The sequence below is a fragment of the Hyperolius riggenbachi genome, chromosome 5 (assembly GCF_040937935.1).
Source record: "Hyperolius riggenbachi isolate aHypRig1 chromosome 5, aHypRig1.pri, whole genome shotgun sequence".
Classification (NCBI taxonomy): domain Eukaryota; kingdom Metazoa; phylum Chordata; class Amphibia; order Anura; family Hyperoliidae; genus Hyperolius; species Hyperolius riggenbachi.
The window spans coordinates 333765771-333791604 of record NC_090650.1 but is presented as its reverse complement, the minus strand read 5'-3'; the positions used below and the strand labels follow the sequence as shown (position 1 = coordinate 333791604).

Below are 25834 nucleotides of genomic sequence, written 5' to 3'. Positions count from 1 at the left end.
GGTAACCACCTGCTTAGCTTCCTATTCTAGGCTGCACACCAGTAACAAGCCTAAATTATACTTTACAAAAAAAATAAAAAAACAAAGAAAAAAACAATAAAAATGGTGCAGCAGGTGCCAACAGGCTCCCCTACTGAAAGGAACAACCTTCCCTGGTGCTTCCGTGGTGAGGTCTGGGAAACAAACAAAAAACTGTGGGAGATTGTGAGGAGGTGGGATTTATACTGCATCAATTAATTATTTTAATTCTCTTAAGGTGTTTCCGATTTGGGAGGGGGGACTTACACAATCTCAGGAGGGGCCGTCCTGGAGGACGAAGGGAGGAAAGTTGTTTGCCAAGTGTCACATTATGGAAGCTAGAACCTCTGCAACTATGAAAAGAAATGCTGTTACAACTCTCAATATTGGCAGGTGGCCAAGAAGAGAAGGAGGCTAAACACCCCACTGCAATGCCTGAAAGGTGGCAAGGGACAAAGAACATTGCAAGGTGTCACTTAACTAGTCAGCACTAACCTTTACATGGATAATTGGTGCGGTGTCAAAGGCTTTAATAAATGTTGCCAACCACTGATCCAGAACAATATAATTCAGGTATTCGGATTAGGGATTGTCAATAAGATGCAAAGCATTCTAAATTCATACAGACTTATGTAAATTCTCTATACAAAAATTGACCAATCTAATTCACCATGGCAGGAATAAATTGGTCCATTTTGAAGCTGCATAGATTTGCAGACAGAATTTGCATAATCCTGTATCAACTTGGAACAATTTGCATCTCATTGACCATCCTTCGTTCAGACTCCCTAATTTGCATACTATTTCCATTGTGTCACAAATGTGCCCATACATCACTTGATTTGAGGAATTTGGCAAAGATTGATGCCGCAACATGGCCACCCAATCATCATTTTGATTGATGTTCAAATATATGGTCAAGACATGGGCACACAATACGTGGGGGAACCTGGAGGGCCTGATCTTGTTGACGATCTTGTTCCCATAACATGCGATCACAAGTATTTTGTGGTGAGCTATTTTCTTAAGGAGACTAGTTCACACAAGAGGCAATCACTGTGTGACTTTGCAGACATGAAAATAAAAAGCCTGCCAGCTCATGTGTCAAACATAAGAATGGTTTTCAAAAAGTTAGAATTCGTGCCATAATTCTAGTCTCTAAAAGGGCTCCTGAATGTCTGGCTTTGCCAAAAATACTGCTACAGGCATTGTGAAGGCGTACGTTTTGTTCTGGCGTCAGTCAACTGGGGGTGGGGAGAAGCTGAGAGACAGCTCTCCCTGCATGCGGCAATGTAGATGAATACAACAAATCTATTACCCTACTCATTGCCTAGCCTGACCTCTAATGTCATAATGTGGGGTCCAGCTATTGCCGGCACCACAATTACAGTTACAAGACATACACAGCCAGGAAGCTATAACATAGCAATAGCGGCACACAGGTCTGGCACTTCGTGGCCTCCCGGTGCTGAAATGACCGGTTTCATTCTAAAGGCCCATTCTATAGCCTGACTATCTCTGAGGAAGGCCCTTAGCTGAGCAATAAGAAGTATATAAAAGGCTGAATGTTTGTTTTTCTAGGGCATCTCTACAATGGTTTTAATACTCCTTGTGGCCCAACACCAACACAGATAAAAAGCCCTTTAGTGGTAATAATGTGACAAAGCTTTAAAGGTCATTCATTAAGAAGAGAAATTTTACAATGCACCAGACAGATAAAATAGTCTTGTTTACAAACGAGTTGCAACTTGGTCCTAATGATCCATATATTTGACTTGTATGCCAATAAACTCCTGTCAAAAGGCAGAAGATGATCTGTTAGGTAATGCCTTCTACCCAATGGAAGAGGTTAATTTGCATACAGGTGAAAATTCTTTTTTGTCATCACTACTTCTATGAAGACTACAGTTTACAGTTCCCTGTTTATTATATATAGTATATCATCTATATCTCCCAAATACTCCATTACAAGAGTATACTGAGATTTGAGATGCACGGGCAATCTGGAACAGGTTTATGGGAAGTAACTGATTTAGATGAAATTCTTTTCTAAGAAGGACCAAACCACTTCATATGGCCCCAAAATGCTGGAGCTGAGGTATATTAGTAGCCTGTTCTTTCAAACAAGTGTAAAATGTTGCTTGACATGTCAAATGCATGGCTCAAACGAATAAGTAGGACAATCAGCAATACTAAATCAATGTCAATCCATATTCTAAATATTATATTAGTGATCATCATTTACTGAAAAAGTAACCTCAATTGACCTATGAAAAAAAGCTGAATAATGTCTGCTTCAGAGAAATATTGAGTGGAATATAGCGACTCTGACCTCTATTCCATGTAAAAATATGCAAACAGCTTAGCTGTCCTGCTGATTTTTTGGCTTGCATGCATGGTCAGTGTGAAAGTTCAGTTAAAACATCTGATCTGCATACAGCTAGCATCAAACTACAGTCAGGACAGCACATCTGCATACAGACAGTATCCATATTTCAGTCAGGACACCAGATCTGCATACAGCAACTGCCAGACAGTCAGGACACCAGATCTGCATGCAGCTAGTGTCAATCAGGATTCCAGTCTGCATACAGCAACTGCCAGACAGTCAGTACACCAGATCTGCATGCAGCCAGTGTCAATCAGGACTTCCAGTCTGCCTCAGCAACTGCCAGACAGTCAGGACACCAGATCTGCATGCAGCCAGTGTCAGACTTTGGGCAAAATATCAGATATGCACAAAGCTACTGTCAGACTTCAGACAGGACACCTTATCAGTACACAATGTTAAAAAATTAGGTTTTAGAAAAATTAAACTGGCCAATAGCATACTTAGCGGACAACAGCCATCCTTTCTAACATAATTGTGGTTGTAATATCATTAAAACCTAGCTAATTGGCTGGCAGAGATATATCTAGATCATTTTACAATTATAAAACTCTGCATATGTACAGAACCATAAGTTGGGTTTTAAGGCCTCATTGGTTTTCTGGAGTGGAAAACTGCCCTTTCAATGACTATTTATAAACATGGTGTTAAAACACGTTTTACACTTCAGAATAGAGAAGAATCCTTAAAACCCCAGTTCTGCTTGTATGTGTATGTTTTTACTATTAAGTGGAGTGGAGTCTTTTCTCTAACTGCTTCTCCTCGATGTTTCGATCTTTCACAATTATGCTTAACATACCATTGAGAAGACTACTGTCCTGTGGTTACATACCAATGTTGTGGTAACACGCTGAACACAGGGAAGCAGATTTATAATACCATTAGTTCTTTTCAGCTAAACTATTTCCAGCAAGCTTCTCTGTGCAACATGTTACAGTAAAAAGCCCCACTTCAGTTTATGCTGAACCCAGCAATGTGTACACCTGAGAAAAGGGGAAATTCTCAATATGACGTTAACAGGAAGCGCTACGTGTAGCCAGAATAATTCTGGGCCCCGTATCATTGTCATACTTTCACTATGACCAGACCTGCTCATAACAAATTCCTATCACAATGCCCCTCAAATAGCACATGTATTAATGTGCATCATGGAAAGGATTGATAAATGACCCAGTTAAAATGAACCTTCTCAACTCAAGCTCTTTCTAAGGTGCAAAAACTAGCACAGAGCTAATTTATAAGACACGGAGGAGATTAAACGATGTTTTGGGATGGCCCCTAGCAACCGTATGCCATTTTCAATTTTTAACCTGCACAAGAAAATGACAGCTGAACTGATGAGTTGCTATAATCATCCTTATTTCTCTCAGCCCTGAAGTGACCAGAGTCTCCATCATGCTTTTCTGCTAAGTATTTGAAGCTGGCGGGACAGACTACTGTACAGAAATGGAAATGGATGTGAAAAATACATTAACCACCACTTAAACACATGTCATGTTAGAAAGCCCTGCCCATGTTTCTGTATTGTACATTGCGTACAAATTAATCCAATTACAGGAGAGGTATTAATTTGTACATACGGCATCCAATGACGGATAATGTGAATGAGCTAATTGCTACTGTATATCCATGTCATCAAAGAGGCTAATGCAAATTTCATCAAAACATGGCCTGCAGCAGCAGCGCAAAGGAAGCTGCCTCCTGTAACCCCTCCGAGATTCCATACCACACTGACAGGCTCACCTTGCTGTGACAATCACACCACCAGCCAAACAATATGTAGTAAAATAAGGCTGCCTAGAGGGCCAGCTCCCTTCACAGAGCCACTGATGCAATTCATTCTTCTACAACAGGAATGCAAAGCCAGCCACAAAACAACACACTCAGATAATTAACCAATGCTTAAAAAGAAATGATCCTGTGCAGCAATAAATATCAATACTGTTACAAGAAGGGGTTAAGTAAATCCATGACCCTCTGACCTCTACAACATGAGCTTCCACCAATCAGAAAGCTGGACCTTTACAAAGCTCTATCAATCTGCAGCTCTACGATGACTGCAGCTTAGCCCAGATTCTTGTGTTTTTTATGAACATCAGGGCAGGCACAAGCCATCTCTGCCTCAGATGCTCTCATTTCCTTCCGTTCAGACAACAGCTAGATCAAGCAGAAGAGCGAGAAAAAAAAAAAAAAAAAAAACATGGCTCCACACTGCCAGCGAACACAGCCTTCAGATGGCAGACCCTTCCCTTTATCACATAAAAATCCAGACGTCAGAAGGATTATTAAATCAACAGCAGTAATCCTGACATTGTGATTATCCTCACCATCAACAGATTCACAAGTGATGTTTATGTATAATCATCATCATCAGTGGGAATAAAAGCAATGTTTATTTATACACACTAACGTGTATAAATCTCCAGTCATATTTTGCCCACTTGATAGACATGCTTGTGAATTGGTGATTCAAGGCAACACACTGACCTCAAAAATGGCTTCTCTGCAATGTTATATAATTGCCAGAGCACATGAGCATTGCAAGGTGCAAATCACAGCTGTCTGTTTGTAAAGGCTGCTCTGCTGGATGCAAACACCTTTCTGGTTACAGTTACCCAGGCATCTCATGCTTTCCAATTACATAACCTTCCAGTTACACCAAGGCAGCCAAATCTAGCACACGCCTGATGAGGGTATTTAAGCCCCCGCTCAGCAGACACAAACACCTACACATTGCGTGGCGTGGAAAGGCTTATTCTGCTGTCGCTGCAAGCACACTCGCTCTTTGGCACAGATCACACAAATTGTATAAAGAGAATGCATGACACAAGGGTGTAAAATTCAGAGGAAAAAAAAAAAAAGTGCTGTTGTCCAGCAATAACAATCCCTCCCAGCCCTTCCTCCCTTGCTCATACAATGTACACCAGCCCCCATTATTACCTGTAGGAGCGCTCCCCTCGCACTGTGTGCTTCCTAAACGGGATGATGCTCCCGTTATCATGGATGATGTCGTTGTTGTTTTCTCCATTTGGGGACAGCGTTTGGGTCGGACCCGGCATTGATGCTGTCCCAGTAAAGGGGGAATAATGATGCTATGAATCAAGAAGGAAATAAAATGCAGTCTTGAAGGAGCTTGTAGAGATTTTTCAGCTTCTGATACAAGCCAGTGAGCGACAAGCAGGCTGCTGCTGCTGCTGTGCCACGGATTGCTCTTCCTCCCTCTCTAGCTCTGTCTACAGCTTGACGTCAAAACAGCCTGGAGCAGCATCCTGATCACATGACTGGGTCCCTCGCCATGGCAACCAGCTAACTCATCAGATCCCTTCAATTTGCACAGAGAATCCACACTTGCTCAGTTACTACACAAATGTATCAAAAATTATTAATAACTGCAATACACATGCAAGGCAGATGAGTAGAATAGAAGAGGAAACTACTGTATGTGGCATGCAAAGCAGCACCAAGCTACTGATAACCAGACTCCCCCTCCTCCTCCTTTCCTCCCATCTTTTTACACACCCCTCCAGCTCTTCCTCCTCCTCCTCCCTCTCTGCTGCAGCACTCAGCCTAGCCTACTGAACAGCTTTTCCTCTGTCCATTTCCTTTCAGCTCTTTGATATGCAGCTGTGCACACAAAGATCTATTCAGTAGAAGGCAGTGCTGGAGAAGCATACTGCAAGCTGGCCTGGGACTGGTTTACATGCTATGGAAAAAAATAAAAGGAGGTAAAAAAGCATCCTACACACGAGTGCTTCCTCTGTTACCTAGAGCAAATTAGTGCACAGATACCTAGAGCACATTCATCTAAAAGATACATAGTAGTAAATTAACAGACAATAACCCAATTTAATCTGAAAAAGATATAGTAGTAGCATGCAATCTTTTATTGACCTGAACATACATTTAAAGAAGCATGCTTTCTGTGGAGCTTAAATCCCCTTCCTCTGGCGATGTTGTACATCTCCAGCATTGGACATGCATGTAAGTCCGGAATTAGAGGAAGATGCAAGTGACCAGCAGCTCACAACAAAGTTCAGCATAAACAAAGCTTTCATTGTAGAAAGCACAGTACACAAAGGCCAGTGTCCTGTGGCTTTTACTTACACTACTGAATAAACAGACAGTCAGATACGATTTCAAAATGTCAGATATGTAAATAAAAGCAGGCGGAACAGGAGATAAGGCGGAGGAGCTACTGTCGCTGGCAGGCAGAGTATTTGGCTACAATGATTAATAGTTTCACTAGAAAGCTCCATAAGGCAACAACCGATGTAATGTAACAAATGAAAACTTTAAGCAAGTCATTCAAAAACCTAAAGATCTGATCTGTCAGACCTACAAGACGTACAACCAGCTGTACAGATTACATCCAATCTGGTATGTAGTTAGGTTGAGTTTCACGCTGCCTTGGGCTCAACACACACCATACAATCTTGGTTGTTCAATCTTACCACTTTCATGTAGTATAAGAGCTTATCCAATCAATCATACAAGGCATTTTCAATCTATTGGCCCTTATACTACATAGATTTGGTAAATCTGTACAACCAAGATTGTATGGTGTGTGTTGAGCTTAAGTCGAATGTTGAGCAAATCTAGGAGAGGGGCAGGGAATCTTACTTCTTCCTAATCATACACCATACAGTCTTAATTTTTCAATCTGATCACATTTAAAAAGGTACCGATAACCTATACAATCTTGAGTGCATGATCATATATGTAGTACAACCTTGAAGAGATATTCTAGGTAGTGCCTTATACTTTGCAGGCTAGCAATGTGTTCTTGCACTTTGGAAGGCAGTGAAGAGGCGCACGACATGGGTGCAGAGCAAGGGCGAAAACAGTAGCACCAGGCTGCGTTTGGGTGAGATCTGCCATGCCAGATCTCTCGCAGATGTACCTGAGCCGTCATATACACACTAGATTTTTTTTCTTGAGGTAGTCTTTAGCAGATGCCTTGGCAGAGTTTAAAATGTGTGCAAACCTCAAGGCCCCGTTCACACTGCACGCGTTTCCAGACGCGTTTTGGGAACAAGTGCAGGAGGCCGACACGCACGACATCAGACAGTCTGATGTTCACACTGCATGCGTTCTGGACCAGTGCGGTCCAGGAACGCATGCTGCACAGATTTTTTACAGAACCGCATGGCTGACCCAATTACTACAGTGAATGGGATCAGCCACGCAATGCATACAAACGCGGATGGCATGCGTTCATATGCGTTGCATTCCGAATGCACGGCCGTCCGCTTTTGTAATGTGAACAGGGCCTAAAGGGAACCCAAGGTGAGTAATATGGAGGCTGCCATATTTCCTTGTAAACCATGCCAGCTGCCTGGCAACCCTTTTGATCTTCATATAAGCAGTGTGAGTCAAAACCCTGGTACAAGCATATGGCCAATCCAGTAAACCTGAGTCACCGGAGTCAGAGTAACTGATCTGCTGCATGCTTGTTCAGGGTCTATGACAATAAGTATTAGAGACACAGGATCAGGACGACTGCCAGACATCTGGTTTAAAAAGAAAAAAATATGGCAGCCTCCATATCCCTCTCAACTCAGGTTCCCTTAAATGGCCTTTTTCCACAGACCGTGATTACCTCAAATTCCCAGCACACGATTTCAGAAGCATAACTGCAGCTTGTTGAAATCAACAGGCTGCTTCTGATTCATATGCAGGGACCAACCTGATCCATTTTTTTCATCACATCAGAATCCCTATTGCCATGCATTAGCACTCCAGGGGGATTTGGATGCGGATTCGCATCTGCACGGGTTTTTAAAAATGGACGCAGCAACCTTGTGGAAACATGGCCTAATCTAAAGTGCGTACAAACATACATTCATACCATTTCAGCTGCACTGCAGAAAAAATTTGAACGTGAACTCACTGCCTTCACAAGTCTATGGGTCTGTTCACACCTCTGCAACTCAAATGATCGCGTTATTCTAACTCGCTCCATGCAGGCTTTGAATGGACGTTTGTGTTGTAACATGTGCAATGCCCATTGCAGTTCACACGCATATTATACATTTATATACATTCACACACATTATACCTTCTTATAATAACACTAACAACCCCACTGCAAATCATATTTTGGGTAGTCTATGCTAACAGGTGTTTTCTGTGAGTTTTTTTTAATGCAATGTCCTGTCTACAATAAGGCTACAAATTGTAAATTGTACAACAAACCAGGAGGTCGCAATAGCAGCATAGGGGGCGATATACAGGCTGGGAACGCGAACAATCACTCGCGTTCCCATGCCTGTCGGCCGGTGACGGCGAAACCGGAAGTAGTCGCCGGCGGGTCCAGAGGCATCGGAGCGGAGCTGCGAGGGCAGCAATCGGCTGCAGGGGGCTGAGGGAAGCCCCAGGTGAGTTCATCTCATATTTTTTTTTTTTTGCCTTTAGGTTCACTTTAACCACTTCACTACTGAGGGGTTTTACCCCCTGAGCACCAGAGCAATTTTCACCTTTCAGCGCTCCTTCCATTCATTCGTCTATAACTTTATTATTACTTATCGCAATGAAATGAACTATATCTTGTTTTTTTCGCCACCAATTAGGCTTTCTTTAGGTGGGACATTATGCCAAGAATTATTTTTTTCTAAATGTGTTTTAATGGGAAAATAGGAAAAATGTGGGGAAAAAAATAATTATTTTTCAGTTTTCGGCCATTATAGTTTTTAAATAATGCATGCTACTGTAATTAAAACCCATGAAACGTATTTGCCCTTTTGTCCCGGTTATAAAACCATTTAAATTATGTCCCTATCACAATGAAATAAAGGTGCATTTTTTTCAGTTTTGCGTCCATCCCTAATTACAAGCCCATAGTTTATAAAGTAACAGTGTTATACCCTCTTGACATAAATATTTAAAAAGTTCAGTCCCTAAGGTAACTATTTATGTATTTTTTTTAATTGTAAATTTTTTATTTTTTTTTTAATTACAAAAAAAAAAAAATGGGGAGTGTGGGAGGTAATGAGTTAATTTTATGTGTAAAAGTCATTTATTTGTATGTGAAAAATGTGTAGGGTGTAGTTTACTATTTGGCCACAAGATGGCCACAGTAACTTTTTGTTTTAATGCGACCTCCAAGCTTCCTTCCGGAAGCTTGGAGGAAGTATAATGAGCATGGACACGTGAGTTTTTTCTCACAATGATCGCGCTGCCCATAGGAGAGCAGCTGATCATTGCGGGGCTTAGATCAACGAACGGGAATGGATTTTCCCGTTCATTGATCTCTGGGCGAGCGGGCGGCGGCGGTTTTACTAGCGGCGGGCGGCGTGTTTACGAGCGGGAGCGCGGGCAGCGTCGGGAACGCGGAAAGTACGTGTTTTTCCGTCCCTGGTTTTTAAAGGATGGAAAAAGGGGCGGAGAAATACGTACGCGCGGGGGTAAAGTGGTTAAGGACCAGCACTGTTTTTTTCAGATCTGTGCTGGGTGGGCTCTACAGCCCCCAGCACAGATCAAGTGACAGGCAGAGCGACCAGATTGCCCCCCTTTTTTCCCCACTAGGGGGATGATGTGCTGGGGGGGTCTGATCGCTCCTGCATGCTGTGGGTGGCAGGGGGGGGGGGGGCACATCAAAGCCCCCTCCACCGCAAGATTCCCCCACTCCCTCTCCTCCCTCCCTGCCCGAGAGATCGGAGGCTGCACAGGAACGGATCTGTCCTGTGCAGCCTCTAACAGGCTCCCCGCTGTCATGTGACAGCGATCCCCGGCCGCTGATTGGCCGGGGATCGCTGATCTACTACAACGCTGCTACTGTAGCAGCGTTGTAAAAATGTAAACAAAGCGGATTATTTCCGCTGGTGTTTACATTTAGCCTGCGAGCCGCGATCGGCGGCCCGCAGGCTATTCACGGAGCCCCCCGCCGTGAAATGACAGGAAACGTCTCCTGATTAATTAGCCTGCAGCCGGCGACGCAGACCTGCGTTGCTGGTCCTGAAGCTGCCACTTTGCCAACGCGCTTTAGGAGTGCGCGGTCGGCAAGTGGTTAAGGCTCATACACACATCCAACTTAATGCACAACCAACCACCCAAGTCGTTTACCTGATAAGTACGTACACACAGGCCAACCAACTAAACAACCAGCTCACTTAAAGGATACCAGAGCCCAAAAACACATGAGTAACGGGGGAGCAGGCATGTATGGTGAGCTGTCCTGATGCTCACTGCTCCCCCCGTTCTCCTTTCTGCCAGCTCATTTACCTGCAATGGCCCCGTGGTCCCATCTTCTGGAGAGCTGGGTCTGGAGCATTGTGGCTTTCTGGCTGGGCTGCACGTGTGCTATAGCACACAACCTCTGCCAGCACGCATGCATCAGACAGGGAACCCCCAAGCTGGGAGCACTCTGTGCTTGCATGTGACGTTACATGCATGTGCAGAGCGCTCCCGGCTGGGGGTTTTGTACTGATGCACACGTGCCGGCAGAGGTTGCAAGCTATAGCACGCGTGCAGCCCAGCCAGAAAGCCACAATGCTCCCGGCCCTCCAGAAGACGGGACCACCGGGCCATTGCAGGTAAACAAGCTGGCAGAAAGGAGAACGTGGGGGCGGGGGGGGGGGGGGTTTGAGCGGTGAGCATCAGGACAGCTCACCATACATGCCTGCTTCCCCTGTGTCTCATGTGTGTTTGGGCTCTGGTATCCTTTAAATACTATGTGTGCAAGCTAAATGACACACTGCACAACACGTCCGCATTCAAAAACTACAAAGTCGTTCAAAAAGACTTGTACACTTTTGGCTAATCTGCCTTATAGTTGGGCAGGTTGATCCACTAGTTAGATCTTGCAAACAGCCTGTTATTAAGTTGGGCGTGTATACTGCTGGTAAACAACCAGATGACCAACTATCTTCCACAACAGGCAAGTTTAGAAGATAGTTGGACAGGTTGTTGGTACGTGTGAGAGCCTTTGGGCAGATTTCACATTGAATAGCAACTGGCTAAATTCACCCAATACAAAATACTGTTGCAGAGGCAGTGTCAGAGGGCAGCAGGATATTAGTTAGTGACCCATACATTGTACCACATTTTTAAATAAATAAAATGTTTGATTCAATAACATTAAACTTAAAGAGACACTGAAGCGGAAAAAAAATTATGATATTATGATTTGTATGTGTAGCACAGCTAAGAAATAAAATATTAAGATCAGATACATCAGTATAATGGTTTCCAGTACAGGAAGAATTAAGAAACTCCAGTTATCTCTATGCAAAAATGCCATTAAGCTCTACGACTTTCAAAGTCGTGGAGAGGGCTGTCTTCTGACTTTTATTATCTCAACTGTAAGTAAACAGTTTTCTTTGTATCTGCCAGAGGAGAGGTCATTAGTTCACAGACTGCTCTGAAAGAATCATTTTGAATGCAGAGTGTTGTGTAATCTGCACATATTAGAGAATGATGCAATGTAAGAAAACACTATATATACCAGAAAATTAAAATGAGAATATTTTCTTTGCTGCTAATCTTCTAGTAATTATTCATAGCACACAACCAATTCATTATATCATATATATATTTTTCGCTTCAGTGTCTCTTTAATGAAAATCTATGAAAAACCAAGGGCCTGTATCTGATCTTGCAAGCAGGAGCAATACTACATTGAGCAGTACAAAGATAGCAGTGGAGTGATTAATTTTAGAGCAAATGTCTGTTACAATCTAATGAATTGTTTAGTGGTGCAAGGTGGTAGGCAGGCACATGTAATGGATATTACCTAGATATCAATTGTTTACCTGTTCTAATGGTGTATAGCCACCTAGACATGTATTGTATGTACAGCAATAACAAGGGTGTAACTATAGCTCCAGCAGATTGTGCTACAGCCAAGAGGCATATCGGAATAGTCCTTGGTTTTAATATAATAAAGGTACTTGAATAGCATCAATACATCTTACAGCAATACAAGATGAGTGACTTGCTGCTATTAGCTCAGTGAGCAATAATGAGCAGTATTTGGAGGGGAAAAAAAATGATGCCATGAAGAGCAGCTGAATAAAAAATGCCCTGCTTTGAATGCTAAATGGTACACTGCTACATAATTGCTTACTAGGATTTAATGAATAGTCACATTATTAGGCCACCTCCCTTTCTGTCAATAAACCTTGTATGTTGCCTCCATACTTACTGACATGCCCCACAAAAACATATGGGAAGGGGGGTGTGGCCTAGACATAAAAGAAAAAGCCCTAGTGGTCAGATGACTGCGGTCTAAAATGAACCACCGAAGCCATAGAAATCATGGTTATGTGCATGCTTGTCTTTACCACCCCCTGGGAAATCATAAGGAGCATAGAGTGCACACTTAAATACAGGTTTCCTGCAGTGCGAGATGGTGTGATCCAAACTTCCACAGTTTTAGGGATTGCCAAAGTGTGACATCCCGAAGTAGACCAGTCCATTGGTCTCATCAGCCTACTACCGTGTCCTCCACAGGCTCTTTTAGCCGGGTGCTCCACCCGGCTAGTTTTGGTGAGCACCCGGCTGTTATCAGCTCACCTCCTCCTATGCTTTAAGCATAGAAGCGCCAGCCCTGCATTCCCTCATCTTGCACCACCTGGCTACTTTTTCATGCCACCCAGCTGGAAAACAAATTCTGGGGAGAACACTGTACTACTATAGTATGTTTTGGAGCTAGAGCACCTTTTGGTAACCCACACAAACATGAAGAAAACTGTAAGTTTATTGTACCTCTGGACTCAGAGAAAACATAAAAATATAAACAACCAAAACCTTCATTGAGAAATGACTGGTAAAGAAAGTACACAGAAAAAAAATTGTATTTGCAGGTGACAAGATTTGCTTGACTATATTAAGGATGTCAATGTGCTGAGACAGTGCATTTACCCATTAGTTCAGTCTCCTGTTGTGGGCAGCCATGTGTGACCATGAAAAAAAAAAAAAAAAATCATGCACAAGTTCACGTACGATATTAACTGATGGCAGAAAATATTTCACCTTTTTAAAGTCCAATAAGAAACTGGTTATAATTTGAAGAGGACCATGTGTTAGTGTGGTCATCTCCAATTCCTCCCAAACTGCTGACAATGTTGCAACAGGCACTTCCAGTTGTGGTCATTCAGTGCTTAACACATACTAAACTAAACTAAAAAAACTAAACCAATCAAAGAGCTCTCAACTATGACTCAGGCTACATGCCAGACAACATGAGGCTTTGTGGATCTGCTGAGTTATCAGCTCTGCTGCTTTGCTAGGTCTTCATATTCATAGGCCTTGCTGAACAGATATACAGACAGCCCAGGTGTGGCAGAAGTTAGGGGATGTTATAGCAGCACTTAGTGCCAGGGATGCAGCTATATTAATTTCAACAGAGTGCACTTGTTTAGTGTTAATTATGAGGAACAAGAAATGCCTGGCATGACTCCTAAAAAACAAAAACAAAACAGCAACGCATTGGTCAGAGGTTTCTTTTTCTGAAATTGAGGGGTACAAGCCATGAAAGGCCAGGGAGGACTACACCAGCAGGAGATCTCACTAAACGTTACAGTTCTGCTCCCACTGCCATAGCTACTACACAGCGATTAATAGTTTTTTTTAGACATTATGATTTAGGGGGGGGGGGGGGGGGGAAACACACCTACACTGGACAAGTCCATCATACGTCATAGCCTTGTATTCATGCTAGATGGTTCTCAGCCAAGGGGAGCTGCCTCTGCTGGGAATTTAGTGTGTACAGTGGCTCCAAATCTCTCTCAGTGCCTTGGCCACTTGCCTCAAAAAAGCAGTCATTGGTCCCCTACTCATGCCACCCACTCCATGGTGCACTGTGCCACTGGCCCCCCTTCTCCCCTCCAGAGCAACAGAATGTGTCACTAGCCTGTAGTCTAGCAACCCATCTGCACAGACTTGACACTTAACTGTTGCCCAAGAGATTAGGCCCCAATCCGTTCCATGCAATAATGCTCATATGTGTGTACAAGGCTTGTCAGGTGGGTTTTAGATCAGGCAAATGATAAATATCTGACCGATATCACTAATTTACCTAGGTACTAGCATGCATCACTGTTGCTTCTGTCAGATGTCTGTAGAGATCTGGTGGAATGTCAATATTCCCAGTGAGACAGCAAGTACAGTACAAAGCTATAGGAAATGTTGCCTTAATGCCATGTCTGCCTGCTCCCCCTGCATCCAACTACCGTTTGTCAATCTGAAAAAAGAATGGCTTTCGTTGATCAATGGAAGGTTATGTCAATCAGATGTGCCCTGGTTTTCATAAAGTTTCTTTAGATTTGAGGCTTGTTTATGGAATCTAACAGTTATCCTATTAAAACCAACTGATATTGTGGGCTTAAACACATTACACTTCTGGAAAGCCTCCCCACTGGAGTTTTCAGTGGATACCTAAATATACTTGTTATTTGAATGAGGCAAAGACAGTTTGCATTGGAAACAAATTCTGTAATGTTTACTAAATATTATCAGTTCCAGACTATGAGATAAAGATCTTGGAACAGCAATGACCATAACAAGGCATGAATGGAGTGTAACACAGAAACGCATTAAAATCTTGTGCTTTGCAAATCTATTAAGCACAACTGCTAAACACTTTTAAAGAGACTCAGAGACAAATACAATAATACATTTATACATACCTGGGGCTTCCTCCAGCCCCATCTGCACGGATCACTCCCATGCCACCGTCCTCAGCCGTCCCTATTGCCGGTACCAGGTTCTATCACTTTAGCCAGTCAGAGCCAGTCGACGCAAGCGCAGTGTACTCCCTCTGTACTGCGCAGGCGCTTGCATAAGGCCGTGTCTGGCGGAAGTAATGGCACCCGGTGGAGAAGGAGGAGAAGGCTGAGGACAACGGCGTGGGAGTGATCCGTGCGGATGAGGCTGGAGGAAGCCCCAGGTATGTATAAATCTATTATTATTATTTAGCTCAGAGTCCCTTTAATGGGTAAGATGGAGGCGTCCAATGAATGTGTGTTCTATTTTAGTATTTCAAAATACAAATAAAAAAATTATATAATAAAAGGAGAGGCAATTGCTTACCTCTCCAGAAGATATAGACACCAGTTCAACTAGAAAAATGTTTTTATCCAAAAAAAAAAAATCTGACAACGCGTTTCATGGGTCATGGCCCGCTTCCTCAGGTCAATACAAAATGAATAAGACAATAAATGGGTATATATACACACACACACACACACACACACACACACACACACACAGATAATTATAATTTACATACACTTTAGTTGCAACATTATGATTGCATGTAATTAAGAATAGTAATAACTCCACTTGGGATAAAAAAAAAAATCCACTTAAGCCTATCTGGACGAATATGTTCGTCCAGATAGGCTGTGCACCTTCCAGTGTGCGGTGCGCGCGATCGCCGTTAGCGCCGCCCCCCGAAATCGGCCAAATAGTAAACTACACCCACATATATTTTTTTGATAAATACATTAATATTACATTTAACCACTTGCCGACCGCCCACTGCACATTGGCGGCGGCATAGTGGCAGCCCCAGGACCACATAACGCAGATTGGCGTCGGGTCCTGGGACACTGTGTTGCCGGGGATCGCGCGCTGCAATGAGCGCGCATCCGCCGGCAATAGGCTCCGCCCACCCGCAACGACAACCCGCCAGCCGTTCGGAAGCGCCGGCGGGTTGTTAACCCCATGATCACCGCATACAAAGTGTATAATACACTTTGTAATGTATACAAAGTGTATTATACAGGCTGCCTCCTGCCCTGGTGGTCCCAGTGTCCGAGGGACCACCAGGGTAGGCTGCAGCCACCCTAGTCTGCACCCAAACACACTGATCTCCCCCCCCTGTCCCCTGATCGTCCACAGCACCCCTCAGACCCCCCCTGCCCACCTCCCCAGACCACTGTTTGCACCCAATCACCCCCCTAATCACCCATCAATCACTCCCTGTCACTATCTGTCAACGCTATTTTTTTTTAGTCCCTAAACTGCCCCCTAGGGACTCCTGATCATCCCCCACCCCTCAGATTCTCCCCAGACCCCCCCCCCCCTGTGTACTGTATGCATCTAGGCCCCCTGATCACCTGTCAATCACCTGTCAACCACCCATCAATCACCCCCTGTCACTGCCACCCATCAATCAGCCCCTAACCTGCCCCTTGTGGGCAATCTGATCACCCACCCACACCATCAGATCACCTGCAGACCCGCCGTCAGATCACCTCCCAAGTGCATGGTTTACATCTGTTCTCTCCTCTAAACACCCACTAATTACCCATCAATCACCCTCTGTCACCACCTGTCACTGCTACCCATCAGATTAGACCCCTATCTGCCCCTAGGGCACCCAATCACCCGCCCACACCCTCAGAACGCCCTCAGACCCCAGCCCTGATCACCTTGCCAGTGCATTGCTTGCATCTACTCCCCCCCCCACTAATCACACCTTGAGACACCCATCAATCACCTCCTGTCACCCCCTAGCACACCTACCCATCAGATCAGGCCCTAATTTGGCCCGTGTGGGCTCCTGATCACTCGGCCAAACCCTCAGATCCCCTTCCGATCACCTCCCCAGTGCATTGATTGCATCTATTTTCCCCTCTAACCACCCCCTGAGACACCCATCAATCTCCTCCTGTCACCCCCCTAGCACTCCTATCCATCAGATCAGGCCCAATACAACCTGTCATGTAAGAGGCCACCCTGCTTATGACCGGTTCCACAAAATTTGCCCCCTCATAGACCACCTGTCATCAAAATTTGCAGATGCTTAGACCCCTGAACAGTCATTGAGACATTTGGTTTCCAGACTACTCACGGTTTTGGGCCCGTTAAATGCCAGGGCAGTATAGGAACTCCACAAGTGACCCCAAAAAAAATGAAATCTGCCACGGACTCACTATGCTCCTCTCTGAATACCTTGAAGTGTCTACTTTCCAAAATGGGGTCATTTGTGGGGTGTGTTTACTGTCCTGGCATTTTGGGGGGTGCTAAATTGTAAGCACCCCTGTAAAGCCTTTAGGTGCTCATTGGACTTTGGGCCCCTTAGCGCAGTTAGGCTGAAAAAAAGTGCCACACGTGGTATTGCCGTACTCAGGAGAAGTAGTATAATGTGTTTTGGGGTGTATTTTTACACATACCCATGCTGGGTGGGAGAAATATCTTTGTAAATGACAATTTTTATTTATTTATTATTTTTTTTTAATTTTTTTTTACACACACAATTGTCCATTTAGTGATATTTCTCCCACCCAGGATGGGTATATGTAAAAATACACCGCAAAACACATTATACTACTTCTTCTCAGCACGGCAGTACTACACGTGTGGCACTTTTTTGCAGCCTACCTGAGCTAAGGGGCCCAAAGTCCAATGAGTACATATATAGATAGATAGATAGATAGATATATGTGTAATTACTGTATGCCTGTCTGGTGATAAACAAAACGTTCTAACGTAAATTTCCACTGACCTATCGGGAGAAAGACATTCAGACAAGACAATTTACATTCACATTGCGCTTTTCTCCTGGCAGACAAAGCGTTTGAGCTGCAACCACTAGAATGCACTCAATAGGATAGGCAGTAACAGTGTTAGGGAGTTTTGCCCAAGGACTCCTTACTGAATAAGTGCTGCCTTACTGAGCAGGAAGAGCCAAGATGTCAAACCCATGTCGCTTGCATCAGAGGCAGAGCCCTTAACCATGTTTGAGCTCAGGGAGCTCTGTATATAAAAAAAAGTTATATTATTTAGCCCCAATGCAACATTCCTCCTTTATAAGGCAATCATGTAATACCATTACCGTGCTCCTCATTATACTGTCACCATATTAGTGCCTTGTATTTTTTATTCTTCAAATGTGGCCTATTGCACATTTGTTAAACCCCACCGTTCGGTGCTCACGTATCATTTGACAAAGTCACATGACCATTGTGTCACTGGTGAATAAGCAGAGAGGCTGGACTTTAGGGTGGGTAGGCAACGTGTGAAGAAGACAAAGAGCATCCAACAGGCCACATTTGAAACACTCTCATTCTGCCACATGAGCAGACAACATCCTATGTCCTGAAAATGCCAGCAAACCGTGCAGGGTCTACATTGTGAGGGGGGGGGGGGGGGGGGGGAATGGAGAGGTGTAGCGGTACTGACTACAAAACCACCACTGAAAATAGTGTAGCTTGCAAGAGTTATGCTAGTGCTGCAAGAGGAGTTCCGTAATATAACAACTTATGAGCACGGTAATAGAGTGTTAAAATATAAAGACTGTATACCAAGGTGAAGCTAATTTTTCATAAGGTCTTTTGTACTACTGCAAAAGAAAAAAAAAAAAATGTTGTTGCAAGTCCACTGTTAGAACAATAAAAAAAATCAATACTTGCTTGGATGATGTTCAAAAATATCTAAGTGTTTTTCAAATGAATTTATTGCACAAAAGGACTTATATTTATGCATAATTTATTGTGGTAGCAAAAATAGATTATCGTATTGCAATCCAGGAAAATGTGCTTCTCCGGAGGAGCAGATGCCTTGAAGAAAGGTTACATCATGAGGGTTCAACTTTCAAGTTAACGTGACTGCATGATTTTCTTGGTTTGATAGTTTTGTCACTGCTGGGACTTTGCCAGGACTGATAGAGAACTAGATGAATTAGGAAACTGGAGATAGCAGGGCTGTGGAGTTTGTACAAAAATCCTCTGACTCAAACTCCTCAGTTTATAAAACCACAGACTTCGACTCCAGGTACTCAAAATTGCTCCAACTCCTTAGTCTAATTTTTACAAAGACTATTGCTATGGTTCAAAAATCATCTGACTCCTCAGTTTATTGAAACCACCGACTCAGACTCCAGGTACCCAAAGTTGCTCCAGCTCTGACTCCAGAGAGATGATATAATTTATTTGCTGATCTTGGTAGGAGGTGTATTACAACAGTACATAAGCTAGCCCCTAAATCATCAGTTTGTAATAAAGGGACTGTACTGACTAATGAAAGTGCACTTACACACATACAATTAACTCGAAATTGTTATTTAACCTCCTTAGAGGTAATCACGAGTTCAGCTTGGGGTGGAAAAGACATGCAAGGAGTGGTATCCCCCAGCTGAACTCGTGGTAGCTGCAGGAGGTCTATGCAGAGCAATGCGCGCAGCGGGCATTTTAACTTGCCTCCCGGGGGATCCCAACATCGGCCGCCATTCTTCCTCTTCTTCTCCGAGGCTCTGCTTTCCCCTGGTGAGATCGCATTCTGTCATCATGATGTCACTACAGCCCCACTGGAGGAATGGAGGGAGAACTGCAGCGCTGGATGCCAGGGAGGAGAGTGAGTACTGGGCTGCTGCAGAACTCCCTAGCAGCATGATTTTCCCAGGTTCTAGGATCTAAAAGCATGGGGGAAAAAAAAAAAAAAAAAAAGGCACCGCTTTTGGACCCTAAAATACTTAAAGAACCATAACGCCAAGAGGGTTAATCAATAAAGTATAAGGGCCTGTTTCCCCTACACGCAGATTGGATGCAGGAAAAACTGACTCCAATGAATGCCTATGGGCCTGCTTCCACTAAACGCAATTTTTCTGATGCAGATTTTCCCATAGGCATTCATTGGAGTCAGTTTTTCTGCATCCAATCAGTGTGTAGTGGAAACAGGCCCTTGTTCACAATGTGAAATACAGATGGCCGTGCAATCGCATGCCATCTGTGCTGCCATGCGTTGCGCTGCTGATCCCATTCATGAAATAGGTGCAGCAGTGCGATAGCGCATCAAACTGCTGCGCAGTGCATAAAGTGTGATCATACAGTGCAGTCTATACACCTCTGATTTGATTTGATGTTACTGCATGTCAGCACACCATATGCATTGCCAAAATGCATACAGCAACGCGTATAGTATGAATGAGGCCTAAATGATTATGGATTTTTCTCTCCTAATGAGATACAAGGACTCTGACAGTTTTTTTTTTTTTTTAAACCTTTGCATTCTGTCAGCAGTGTGCACACTACATTCAGTGCAAAGTTCTAGGGCAAGACTCCCTAACACTTCAGAGAGGCTTACTGAGCATGCCCCTAGTGGCTGTAGCTTAGAGATGGCCCAAACTGTTCACAGCGAACGGGCCATGGGGAATGACCTTGGGGTCATTTCCACATTCATCATATTACGCATTACTGCGCAGACGCTTTCCCAGTGCCCGTGCATCCTTGATCGCACGCCTGCAGACAGGAGCATGCGTGATGTCGTGCGCATGGCACAACTCTATAGTCCTCTCATTTTAGGCTCCCTCTACAGCTAAACCGATTTAATATTATGCATAAAATCTAGCATTTGACCTCCCACAACAGACAACTCACGACAATTCTCATTTTTGTAGCATTTGTCTTGTATAGTCAACACATTTTTTAGCATCTTTCTACAACAGTATGCAACTCACTGACCACTCACAGGAATGTTCTGGCTTTTGAATATTGAAACATGAATTCAATATAAAAGTTTATGACTTTACTGTGTTTACTAAAAGCAGCACAGGGAAATTATAGTTTACCACATGTCTGTCATTCACTGTTTGTGAAGATAAGGATTGCTAGCTTGTGTAAATCAGTTTCACCGCAGTCTTCTTAAATTTGTGCAGAGTCAATGACTGCCTCATAGTGTCAGCGCTGGATCTAAACCATTCCTTACAAACTGCTTTCATTTGGCTCTGCTACTTGTTACAGGTCAGTAGAAAGCCTGACATTAGCTGCAGACTGGTGCTGGGATCAGACGAAGACACATCGCTCACGCGTGTAACACTAACATGAACACTGGCCACCAGACGGCATGAAGAAGTCTCCTCACTCACTGAATTTGGAGAAAACGGATTGGCACCCAAAATCCTGTTTTCAACTTCTTCACTAAAGGCTAACTTCAGGTAAAAAAAAAAAAATATGAACTAAGTCTGTTTAGGAACATTCGGCCTCAACTATTTTGCATCTCACTGCCCATCTAATAACATGCCGAATTGCCAGACTTTGCAATAATTTGGATCTCATAACCCTCTCCATGCCATAGTCACAAGTTTGCTATGGCTTAGTGGAGGTACACATCTATAGAGCTGTGCTACTGCCTGAGGCCCCCTGTGCTCCGGCCGTCTGATCTCCCACATACAAGCCTTCCCTGGTCAGTGTTCGATTGATAAAACAATTGAACAATCAACAAGGGTACTCTTTTTTTATATTAGATTCTATTAAAAAAAAAAAACACAAACTGTTTGTTGTTGGGGTCTGATCCCCCCAGTGCTTATTTATTTTTTTTTATAAATACTTGTGTTTTTTATTATCCATTGTATTTATTTTTATTTTTTTTAAAGGAATACTATAGATTCACATATTTTTTCAATTGACACATGAATTGTTTGGGAAGTGCTGCTAAGTACTGATGTATACATTTTAGTAGCAACTTCTTTGTTTACCGTTATCAAAATACATTTCAACTTTACTGACGCCAAAACTGACAGCTGACTGAGCCATGAGGAGAGGGGAAATTCCCCTCACACTTGGATCAGTTAACTCTATGTGTAGCTCTGTGTGTGACAGAGAAGAGAGCTCCCAACAGCTGCAGCTTCTGTGTCCTGTGTTTCTAATTGACCTATCTGAAGAGAGCAAAGGAAATGTAACTAATTGTCACAGCTTTTTCATACGGTTTTTGCTTTCAGAGTTTGAGATGTTTGATATTTGCTTTCTGTAGTCTGATATGCAACTTTGGCTGTGCATTGAAGCAGACACCCCTTCTGCAATTGATTTGTCCCAATATAGCTAAATCCTACCCTCAATAAATTACAGCTTTTGCCTCTGATATTTAACATGAAAAGTAGGAAAATGTTTACACAGCTACTTAGACATTATTTGTACATTGTCATTTTAGAACACTTGGGTATCGATAGTATTCCTTTAACAATCCCTCCCTCCCCCAGCCGGCCAATCATGGTGATCGGCTGTCATAGGCTTCTGTCACACGGCTGTCAACAGTACAGCGCTGCTGCTGATCGCAGCGCTGTACTAACAGTAAAGACGGTGGTTTCACCATCTAAGTCTCCCGAAGGGGCGATCGCCGCTTGGAGACTGAAGGTGGGGCGGAGCTCCGCCCCCCAAGCAGGAGATGCGCGCAGCCTGCGCGTGATCTCTTGCAAACTGCTGCCCCATGACTTTACGCTGATCGGCGTTAGGCGGTCCTGGGGCTGCCACACCCATCTGCGTTATGGGGTCAGCAAGCAGTTAAACACAGAGGACATTGAGGCGAAAGATGCATTGTTTACATCCAACAGTTAGAACCCATCATATTTTACTGCCATGTCCCTAGTGGATACATTTCCCCTCACTCCCTGTGGGGTTAAAAGTAACCAGGGCATGAGAAAGAGTTCCCTATTAGAGGTAAAAGGTTACCTGTAAGAGGTCAGACTTTAATGTGGTCTGTGTCATAGTGAAAAACTATATAATATCGTCCCATGTTTATCTAAAAGCAAGCCTTTTTGGCCCTTTTCAATTTAGCATTTGTGCATTGTAACCTGTGGTCTCAAACTGGAGGTTTATATGCACCCAGTTTGAGCCTCGCTAAATCGATCAGGATATATGGGCATGTCCATTTTCCATATAAAGGGAAACGAGAAGAAGAATATCCTCTGAGGTGTGCCACAACACCCACAGAGACTTTATACCAGTACAAGGATATGTATATCAAAAATATTGAAGAAACTTAAATAATTTATATGCAAAAAAAATACAAAAAAAGTCTTTATTGAAGACAACACTTGTGCAAAAATGTTCATAAAAGGTATCCTTCAGGAAACCTTTTCCATAGCAAAGAATGGCGAACATATAGCAGTGATTAACATCAAGATTAGTGCAGTTGTAAATATTGAGGCGACAACGTCGACTTGTTTCGGGATAGACCCTTCATCAGGCCTCCACATATAAAGACAAATTTGTATAGTTAACACATGTTCTTAGACATCTGGACGGACAAAATGAAGCCATATTATAACCACCTAGAACGTATAATCACTCATCCAATTTTCAAACACAGAAACCGTACATGGCAGGAGCTGGAGGAGAATGGCACTAATCTTGATGTTAATCACTGCTATATGTTCGCCATTGTTTGCTATGGAAAAGGTTTCCTGAAGCATACCTTTTATGAACATTTTTGCACAAGTGTTGTCTTCAATAAAGTCTTTTTGTATTTTTGCATATAAATTATTCAAGTTTCTTCAATATTTTTCATATACATATCCTTGTACTGGTATATATAGGCATGTCCAGTCAATCAGCAGCAGGTGCACATGCATGCGCTCCTACCACTCGTTCACGGTGGGATTTATATGAGGGTAAATGGTGACTGGCAACATGCGTACCTCTCAGCCAAATTGCCTGTATATAAATGAACATGACTCCAATCAGGAGCCATGATCATTCATAAAAATGACAGTAAAAGTGATCATTAAATAATCGAACACTTCCTGGTAACCCAGTATAGTGTGTAGGGTCATCTTGTGGCCAAAGAGTAAAAATTAAAATAGAAATACATTAAAAATAAAATTTACTATAGTTAACAGCCCCTTCTATTTCGGGGTAAGGATTTCCAAGTAATGTACTCTCACCATGCTTTGTACTAGGAACATAATTTAAATGTTTCGATTGCCAGGGCAAATTTTGCCACACCAACATGGGTTGACTGTTTCATGCAATACAAGCATTATGAACCTGCAGTGATTTTAAAGGGAATCTGAAGTTACATAGTTATTTGGGTTAAAAAAAAGACATACGTCCATTGAGTTCAACCAGGGAACAACGTACAACACCAGCCTGCTCCCTCCCATATCCCTGTTGATCCAGAGGAAGGCGAAAAACCCTTACAAGGCATGGTCTATTTAGCCCCAAAAAGGGAAAAAAAATGCCTTCCCGACTCCAGATGGCAATCAGATAAAATCCCTGAATCAACACCACTGGGCATTACCTAGTAATTATAGCCATGGATGTCTTTCAATGCAAGGTACGCATCTAAGCCCCCTTTAAATACAGGTATAGAATTTGCCATAACTACTTCCTGTGGCAATGCATTCCACAGCTTAATCACTTTTAAAGGGTAAAGAACCCTTTCCTAAATAAATGGCCAAAACATTTTTTTTCCTCCATGCGCAGATCAGGTCCTCTAGTCCTTTGAGAAGGCCTAGGGACAGAGAGCTCATCCGCCAAGCTTTTATATTGCCCTCGTATTTATACAGGTTAATTAGATTCACTCTACGGTGTCTTTTCTCTTGAATAAATAAACCCACTTTATCTAACCTTTCTTGGTAAGTGAGACCTTCCATCCCACGTATCAATTTTGTTGCTCGTCTCTGCACCTGCTCTAAAACTGCAATATATCTTTCCTGTAATGTGGTGCCCAGAACTGAATTCCATATTCCAGATGTGGCCTTACTAAAGAGTTAAGCATGGGAAATATTATGCTAGCATCTCAAGTTTTTTATTTCCCTTTTAATGCATCCCAAAATTTTATTAGCTTTAGCTGCAGCGGCTTGGCATTGAATATGATTATTTAACTTGTTGTCGATGAGTACTCCTAAGTCCTTCTCCAAGTTTGATGACCCCAACTGTATCCCATTTATTTTGTATGGTGCTAGACCATTGGTACGACCAAAATGCATGACTTTACATTATTCAACATTGCATTTCATCTGCCATTTATGTGCCCATATAGCCATCCTATCCAGACCCTGTTACAACATGTCACTATCTTCCTGAAAGTTGATGACTCTGCACAATTTTGTATCATCTGCAAAAATAGCAACATTGCTTTCTACTGCATCTACTAGGTCATTATTAAATAAATTGAAGAGCACTGGACCCAGTACAGACCCCACTGCTAACAGTCACCCATTTTGAGTATGATCCATTGACCACAACTCTGTTTTCTGTCCATTAGCCAGTTCCCCATGTATGCACACAGACTCTTCCCCAGTCCTTGCATCCTCAACTTCTGCACAAGACTTGTGGGGAACAGCGTCAAAGGCCTTTGCAGAGTCCAAGTATATCACATCTACAGCATTCCCAATATCCATATTAGCATTCACTACCTCATAAAAGCTGAGCATGTTAGTCAAACAGGACCTGTCTTTAATAAACCTATGCTGATGCTGAGAAATAAGATTATTTTCTACTATGGAGTCATGTATAGTATCTCTTAGTAACCCCTCAAATAGTTTGCATACAACTGATGTTAAGCTTACAGGTCTATAATTTCCTGGATCTGATTTTTTGCCCTTCTTAAAGAGAGTCTGAAGCGAGAATAGATCTCGCTTCAGACCTCATAGCTAGCAGGGGCATGCGTGCCCCTGCTAAAACGCCGCTATAGCGCGGCTTAACGGGGGTCCCTGTCCCCCCAAACCCCCTCCGAGCAGCGGGGGAGCGCTTCCTGGTTGGGGCA

General features: G+C 43.1%; 1 protein-coding gene across 3 annotated transcripts in view; it reads right to left on the bottom strand.

The window, feature by feature from the left end:
• MAPRE2 (microtubule associated protein RP/EB family member 2) overlaps positions 1–25834 on the bottom strand; it is a 241828-nt gene that overhangs the window by 144810 nt on the left and 71184 nt on the right. Inside the window, exon 1 of one of the 3 annotated variants that reach the window (XM_068237351.1) lies at positions 5348–5697. The exons of the other annotated variants lie outside the window; for them this stretch is intronic. Within the exon in view, the coding sequence (XP_068093452.1) occupies positions 5348–5466 (119 nt within the window). The 5' untranslated portion in view covers positions 5467–5697. Of the gene's footprint in view, positions 1–5347; positions 5698–25834 lie in introns of those variants that run through there. 3 annotated transcript variants of the gene reach the window in all.